Raw genomic sequence first — 8573 nt, 5'->3', positions numbered from 1 at the left:
AACAAGGGGACGCGACAGGAACTTGAAAGCAAGTCCTGCCCACGCCAGCTGTACACCTTAACTATAACCTAATATGACTCAACTCAGGGTAGTTGGTCACACACGGTTAACCCTCGCCGCCAGGAAAAAGAGGAAAAAACCAAGAAGGGAAGAAGATACAGGAAAGTTGTAAGAAAGGAAATAGAAAAGTGAAAGATAGAGGGGAGGATAGGAAAAGGCGACTGCCGATTTCCCCCGGTCGGGTCAGGCCGGAGGTGCCGTCTACAGGAAGCTGGGGCCAAAGTGGTGTGTTGCCTCCGCCGAGGGGCCTTAAGGGTCCAAACGCTCGGCATCGGCTCAACCACCAGGATCCCCTTTTCCCCGGACACGGCGATGCCACGCACGGCTAAGCGCGGATGCTCGGGTCCGTGGTGACGCATTGTTCACCATCATCCCCCTGCGGGGATGTCCCTGCGGATGCTCGGGTTAACCCCGTGGTGTCGCCACTCACCAACGTCTGCATGCTGCAGACGCCTCCCTGCGGGGAGGAAACCGAATATGGCAACGTTTAAACTAGAACATTATTCATTGACTCTAATCTAGCAGCGCTGTTTGAGCAACTAGCAGATACTAAATGAGATGTCGTAGGGCGTAGCAAGGTTGGAGCAGTGAGCAGCGGCGAGCGCCACTGCATGAACGGGAGAAAAAGGTCACATGGTACCTGCGCCATTGAATTACGTGGAGACGTAGGGACTGCTGCCCGCACGTCAAAGACACAGGTGGTTTGAAATGCGCCCGCAAGGGCCAAAACTTGTTGAGCCACAGCATTGAAGTTTATTGCTTTTTCGTTAACAGCCAGCTACAAATCTCTAATGGGCAAATGGCACCTGGCATAGTTAGCTATTAGAAATTGGTTAAGCTTGTCAACATGATTCATCTGTTTTCTGATGTCTGCCAACACTGGTATCACAATTCTGCAGAAGCCATGTCTATACTCCAAAACGTATATGCAAAAAAATTCTGGTTCACCTTTGCTGAAACAGCCTGTATATATAGCCTTCATAAATTATGGGAAAGTATTTGACTCGGTCGAAAATTCAGCGGCCATGCAGGCACTACGGAATCTGAGCATTGAAGAGGCATATGTAAATGTACTGGAAAATGTTTAGAGCAGCTGCACAGCCACCGTATTCCTCTATAAATTAGTAGAACTCTAATCAAGAAAGGAGTCAAGCTCGCCAGTACTATTCACCATGTGTTTATGGGAGGTATTCATCAGAGATATGGATTGGGAAGAGTTTGGGAGGCAGTACCTTAGTAATCTGTGATTCGCTGATGACATTGCCTTGCAAGTAACTCGTGGGGAGGAGGGGAGGGGGGGGGATGAATTGCAAACTATGATCAAGGATCTAGACTGGCAGACCAGTGGGTCCAAAAATTAATATGAGAAATCTAATGTTCAATAGTCTCGAAAAGGAACAAGAATTTACGATGGGCAGTTAAGCGTTGGAAGTTGTAAGATAATACATAAACTTAGGGCTAGTAGTTGCTGCTGACCTGGACCATGAGAGTGAAATAACTAAGAGAAGGATGGTGTGGATGAGGTGCATGTGGCAGATGCTCTCGCGTCATGAATAACTGCTGGCCAGTATTGGATCTCAAGAGGAAGGTATCTAACGGCTGTACCTGCCAGCAGTGGCCTGTGGGGCAGAAACTTGGAGGCTAATAAAAAGGCTTGAAATTAACTTGAGGTCAGCGTAGTGAGCTATGAAAAGGAAAATGATCGGTGTAATGTTGAGACTAACGAAGAGCAGAGTCGATCGGGGAACGAACGTAAGTCAGTGATATCGCAGTTGGAAGTCAAGAAATGGGCATGGCAGGGCAGGGCACTGCGGAAACCACAGCGCTAAAAAACTTGACTAGACAAGTGAAACACGCGGACATACGCTGAGCGTATGTTTCTTTTCTGGAGATCAACGCAGCATAAATTACGTGAAGATGTCCTCTACACGCGCAGCAATCACTGCTGGCTGCAAATCTGGAAATTACAAAGCTCGTTATAACAACCCGTAGTTCGCCCGAACTGGGAACAAAAGTCTCTATGACCCATGAGTGGCAGCTGAAGCCAACACTTGTGTTATTATTTGACGGCTTCAGACTAACCACACCTGTGGCAGTGAAAGTTGAATTTGCATGCTATAATGCATGGTATCAAAATTAAGTGATCACTGGGGGACATAGTTTTCAATGCACCAAGATTGCTTTTCATATGTTTTGAGGACTTTGATCAGAATGGGAAAATAAGCTGAAAACATTACCTGTCATAATTGACACAATAAATTGTCTCAGTTAAGCACAGTATTAACAGTTCACGAATCATAGATGCCATCTCTACATTGGTTGCTGTGCAAGTGCATTACATTCCATAGTGTCACTGCGTCGTGTTGTCATGAAAACCTGAGCCAAATATTACACTTCTACATGCAACCGAGAACCCACAAACACACGCAAAATAGCTGCGGTGGGTCAGGAAGCTCCGCCCCCATTTGTGGGGCCAACACAGGAGCGCCAACCTTCCAGCATGCAAGAAGTGAAGAGAGGAGAGGGAAAGCGCAAAGATGCTGAAATTGAAATTTTCACTACAGATAACTCAGTTTCTACGAACCAGATTTTAAAAAAAATCTTACTGGACAATACTCGCGAAGCGGCGTGCTTTAACATACCCGGCGTACCGCAATCTTATCACAGCCTTTTTGGAGCCCCTTTAACTATGGAGTGAAGTGCATTTGGCAGGGTCTCTCAGATCGTGAATGGCAGTTTACCAATATCCCTCAAGAGGAAGGCATGCAACAGCTGTATCTTGCTGTACTCACCTACGGGGCAGAAACGTGGAGGCCAACAAAGAGGGTTCAGCTTAAGTTAAGGACAACGCAGCGAGCTATGGAAAGGAAAATGATAGGTGTAACGTTAAGAGATTGGAAGAGGGCGGAGTGGGTGAGAGAACAAACGCGGGTTAATGACATCCTAGTTGAAATCAAGAAGAAGAAGTGGGCTTGGGCAGGGCATGCAATGCGAAGGCAAGATAACCGCTGGTCCTTAAGGCTAACGGAGTGGATTCCAAGAGAAGGCAAACGTAGCAGGGGACGGCAGAAAGTTAGGTGGGCGGATGAGATTAAGAAGTTTGCGGGGATACAGTGGCGGCAACTGACAAAGGACAGGGCTAATTGGAGAGATATGGGAGAGGCCTTTGCCCTGCAGTGGGCATAGTCAGGCTGATGATGATCTCTGCTAACAATTTTTTCTAAAGGATTCGAAAAAATAATTTTAACGCGGTTATCACGTTTTGCTGAAAACCATAACATTATCACACATGCGCAGCATAGTTTCAGAAAACACTTTTCCACTGAAACGGCTTTGCTTGCCCAAAAGGAGTTTATTTTAAGTAATTTTGAGGCCAGGAAGTTAGTACTTTATTTATTTATTGACTTCAAGAAGGCATTTGACTGCATACGTCACGATATTCTGCTTGAAAAAATTTCTAGGTATGGTATTAGAGGTCATGCGCAAAAGCTCATAGCCTCCTACCTTTCTAATCGAACCCAATACGTGGATTTGAGTGGCTGGCTTTCAGGTACATCCCGTATTTCTCGGGCACATCTTCATGTGCCTGTTTCAGATCCTGTATGCCAAAAATGAGAATGAACTGGAGACAGCTACAGCACACCTTCAGTCTCTTCCTTATGAAAACTACAACCGAAGAGTTGAACTGTTTTTGCAGCACAAGGAGGAATGGGCACTCCTGTACCGTCAAGGTGCCACAACACGCGGCCAGAACACTAACAATTATTCGGAGGCGTCTGTCCGAATACTGAAAGACGTGATCCTTAGCCGTACAAAGGCATATAATGCTGTAGCGCTCACTGAATTCGTAATAGGCAACTGGGAAAGGTATTTCGAAACACGACTTCTGCGCCACGCACACCACAGAGAGCCCTCACATCGAGCAAGTTTCGAAAATCTCTTAGAAAAAGCCCCACAACATCCATCAGGGTCAATTGGAAAAGTGGATGAAGCCACGTACAATGTGCCAAACGCCACAGGCACAGGAGCATATGAGGTACGAGCCGCCATTGGGGTATGTAGCTGCTGGGCAGGAAGTCAAGGAGCGTACTGCAAGCATCAGGCCATTGTGCAGAAGGCTTTTGGCGGCGCATTCCCAAACAGCCCAGAACTCACGCCCACTGACTGCACCCAGCTGGGCTATCTAGCACTTGGCGACAGGTGCCCCCCACGCGAGTTCTTCATGCCAATGACTGAAGTTGATGAGGAACCCAATCATTCCAGCGAAGCGAACCTCCTCCCCCAAGTGAAATGGTTACAGAGCCAGAAAACTGGAGCTCTATCACATCGCAAGGACCGTCATCAGCTGACCTGCATCAAAAGGCAGAGGTATGCTACTGTTTCATTCCCTTTTCTTCCTATTAAGTACCAAAACAAAGTATCAAGTATCAAAAGCTGAGAGAAATACAAGTCAAGAAAAGATGTCAGAGGCTCTCATTTTATCTTACTTTGCTGCAAGTTACCTGACTTGGCAAAGGCTAAGTCAGGTGCCAGCACATGCCATCTTTAACTGCAGAACTGGCATATAATTAGGGGTTGGAGTTTTTGGTTTTTATTTTCTTTTGATTCAGCACACATTTTCGGCGTTTGTTTCAGAACAGCACTTGTGTTGTTTTTTTTACTGAAAATTACGTCCGATGCAAGAATTACCTTTATTTTTGGTGATGTATGTGCGGCAGTCTACAGACAAAAAGTCACATGTAGTCTACCTTGGACTGCTTGTTAGTGATAGCAGTTGATGTAATTAACACAAAAATGGTTGGGTTTAATGGTTGCAATATGGAACGTTAAAATTGTAGAAAAAATAACAGTGTAGGAGTTAAGTGATTAGGTCGGCTGAAAATATCTACTTTGCACAAAAACCAGACAAAGGAGAAAAAAATGTGACAGTAACAGGTCAACAACACACATATACACCTCTCTCACTTAGGAGAGCAGAACCAGGCCTTTCTTTCTAGTCGCCTTCATGTTACAATAACTTTATCTGGTTGTGAAAAACGCAAGTGTTTTATGCTTGCAACACAGTGCAAGCATGGCACGATCAGTGGCATGAACTCTGACAGCAGCACACACTTCACAAGAGCTAAGCTAAGCTTTGGATTGGGAGCAAGGAAAAAGCAACCGCTGCAGAAATCCACAAGATGCCAGAGGGTCTCAGATTATGTAGTCTGCATGGTGACGGTAACGATGAAAGTGCCGCTCAACTGTCACCGACGATCGACCATGACACCTTGTCCAAGACACTTGCATCTGATTTCGTGATCACACTGGTTTACTATGGCTACAAACGTTGCCAGTACACTTACATGCGGTGGAAAAAACACCTCGTTAACAAACTGACGTCTCTAACAAGGTGATAGTCCGTGAGCAGAAGGAACTGTGCTATTAGACTTGACCAGGAAAGGTGGTAAAGGCTCTCGGTCTGCACCCGACATGTCTGAAGCAGCCAAGAAATGCCTTAAAACATGCAAATGCTCAGCTTAATCTAAAGATTTAGTTGTCTCACATGGCTCTTAGCTTCGATGCCTGGTTCGTTCTCTCTTGAGACTGATTTCAACTCGTGCTGAATAGCCAGCAGGCTGTGGTGCACATCGCAAAGATATTGTTCTTTTAATTTAAAACCGAGTTTAAAAAATGAATTTGGCCTAGGCTTTTTATTTAGACTCCAACCCTTATATATATTGTGCTTGTGACTTAGCCAAGCAAGTTAGTAAACAAGTGAACATGAAAGCAAACATGTGAGTAGATATGTTTGAAGATGATCACCCATCATAAAAGCTTTGAGAAATTTGCAAATGATGATGTATTTGTGCGATGCCAATGAGAGAACTGTGACAAAAATGCTTTTCCATGAAATTTTTTTCAGAATCTTGAAAAAACAAAGAATGGCTTGCAGCACGACTTCCAACGACTGGTCGAACTAGCTGGCGAAGCCGACCCCTGCTACACAGACCTTCTGGATGCTGTGAGAGTGCAGTTAAAGAAAGTTAACACAAGCAGTGGTGCACGTGCAGTTCTCATGAGGATGAAGATGTTTGCAGTTGAAAACAGGCGTGCCAGAAAAATCAAGGTCCAGCCGACAAGCCTCGCTAGGCGTCGGCCCGGTCTGCCAAGGGGCTCAGGACGTATTCCTGCTGGGCGACCGACACAGACAAAAACAGCAAAAGCAGTACAGAAAACAAAGCGTGCGCATATATTGAGCCAGAGCATTGAGCAGAATGTACCAGGGGCCAAGCGCCATTAAGTGTTTTAAATACAGTAAGGTGGGCTCCCTCTAAAGTGAGCTAAGCTTCCTGAGACGCTGAGCAGTTTGGGGTCCTTTGTTTAGTAACCTGTGGATCCAATGCAATAAAGCTCCAGTTAATACAAATCATTCAACTTGCTGGTCAACAGACTACGCCTGCACCAGCCCTAGCAGGGCTAGAAGAGCATATTGAAATGGGATGGTGCATGCAGACATTCTTGTAGCCTCACAAGAGTGGTGATGATTGGCAGGCAGCATTGCATTTGATAAGTACTAAGCGTTATTCCATTCCTTAAGCAAAACATGGTGCACGGAAAGCATGAAGCATGCCAGCAGTCTTAAGTATTTTGTAGATAACTTTCTGCTTAGCGAAAGAGTGGCAACCACAGAAAACTCTAAAACAACTGGATGGCTGACTACAGCTGCTGCTTCTTAAAACAGTCTGCTTTGCGACTGCTTAGTGAATATATTTTCGCTTAATGCTCATTTAAGCTTAGGCCACTCTTGGTCTTCTGACAGTGCCTGTATAGTTTTACGCATCCTCATTACTTGTCACATGCTTTGAGACAAACTTCAGATAAGCTGAGCACATCTACAAGGTCCCATCATGTTCACTTTAAGGGAGTGAAGTGTATTCATGGCTACAGCACTCTAACCAACCAAAAGCCGAGCTGTGCACAATGTGAAAGCAGCACAGGGCTTTGAAAGCACTGATATTAAAACCTGCTACCATGTTAATTCTTTTCATGCAAGTTCCTGTTTTGTCGGTATGTCAAATATTTGTTGGCTATTGTTTACTGCAGCCTCATGTTGTGTCATGCCTATCTGCATCACTGTGATTTAGCGTATAAGTACCTGCAAGACTACAGTGAAGTAGGCAAGTTGGAGTGGCTTCATAGTTAGAATCCAGCGCACACAGACAGGGACGCAAAGGAAGAAAACTCCACATACGAGTGCTGTCAGACTTCTTTATATGCAGTGCTCAGTAAGGGATGCGACCAGTGCTCGAGAGAAGTGATAGAGGCTAATTACGTCACACCCAATGGTGGGGGTAGCTGCATGAGTGGCCCTTCTATAACTATGGCAAAAAAAAAGCCTATAGCCCAGCGGCAGTAAAATTATCAAGGAAGCATTTTTGTTTATTTTCAGTTCTAACCTTTCAGACACGTTCTATGCCCAGAGTGTTTTCATGTTTTTCAGGTTATTTTACACTATATACTTTGTTGCCTTCACATATAAAGAAACCTGTTGTAGGGCAAGGAATATGTGCACGTTTTTTTTTCCTTTTCTCCTTGTCTGTTCATGCCAGATTATAAGTAGAAAAGTATGTAGACAAATACTTTGGGATAAAATTAATGCACCTCAATCGTTGCATTTTCATCCCTCACCTGTCTTGTGCTATTGGATGAACGTGGCGCTGTCTTAGATAGTTTGAGCTGGAGAGCATAACTTTGCTGGTGCAGTTTGTAGTTGTTGGCCCAATTTCACCAGAATCAGCTGTGTTAGCTGTGCTATAATAGCTAGCAGTCTCAACAGAGCTGCATTGTGCTGGAATGTGATTTATCTCATATTATTCCTGTTGTCCACAACAATACTGTTTTTGCAAGTGCTTCTTTTTGCTGTTACCGTGTTAATGTGATGTTGCACTCATGTATTGTAATACAGCATTTGTTGTTTCGAGAGCTGTGATAATATACCTATTTGTAACCTTTCGTATGTTTTTTGAGTACATTTAAAAAAAGAGATGCACCAGTTTTTTAATAATGTGCTTTTCATCTCACTTGCTGAAGAAAGTAATAGAGGTTGACGTACAGATCTCCGCACGCTTGTCTCGAACGGCGCAACGGGGAGTAAGCTTGCGTCACTTAGGAGTGGCCGGCGTAGGGCTCGAAACAAGACCTTAATCATGGATGCATACACCCATATCGCGTAAACATTGTCACAAATGCACAACAGAGCGCGCCGGACGACTGTACAACGCAAACCCGACATGAAGCACAAACTGCGTCAATCGTCCACCCTTGTAATAATAACACATATCTTGTCATGTACATCATTCGATTATTCGCCGAGTACAGATCTGTGCTCTCGAAAGCACCGACATCTGTCACCGCGAGCACCTAATGCTACAAGCTTACCACGTTCAGGATAGACATTGCCGCGATGGTGTGCGCGGGGTCTCGTAACCTAGCTGAAGATAAGCAGGCAGTGAAGAACGTTCACTGGTGTT

At 44.9% G+C, this 8573-nt stretch overlaps 1 protein-coding gene across 1 annotated transcript; it reads left to right on the top strand.

The window, feature by feature from the left end:
- The first annotated feature begins 3640 nt into the window (after window positions 1-3640).
- On the top strand, window positions 3641-8055 carry LOC149346692 (uncharacterized). Its single transcript, XM_089586607.1, has 2 exons — window positions 3641-4428; window positions 5966-8055. The coding sequence occupies exons 1-2, from the start codon at window positions 3641-3643 to the stop codon at window positions 6021-6023; spliced, it is 846 nt and encodes a 281-aa protein (XP_089442733.1). The 3' UTR covers window positions 6024-8055.
- The last annotated feature ends 518 nt before the right edge of the window (window positions 8056-8573 follow it).

This window comes from Amblyomma mixtum, chromosome 4 (genome assembly GCF_055824585.1).
Source record: "Amblyomma mixtum isolate Tamu chromosome 4, ASM5582458v1, whole genome shotgun sequence".
Taxonomy (NCBI): domain Eukaryota; kingdom Metazoa; phylum Arthropoda; class Arachnida; order Ixodida; family Ixodidae; genus Amblyomma; species Amblyomma mixtum.
This window is presented reverse-complemented; position numbering and strand designations above follow the sequence as displayed.

Bases quoted from the DNA above. Each gene is read 5' to 3' on its own strand.
- LOC149346692 (XM_089586607.1), top strand. From the start codon at position 3,641: ATGTGCCTGTTTCAGATCCTGTATGCCAAAAATGAGAATGAACTGGAG. The intron at 4,429-5,965 runs GTATGCTACTGT...AATTTTTTTCAG, and splicing joins ACCTGCATCAAAAGGCAGAG to AATCTTGAAAAAACAAAGAA.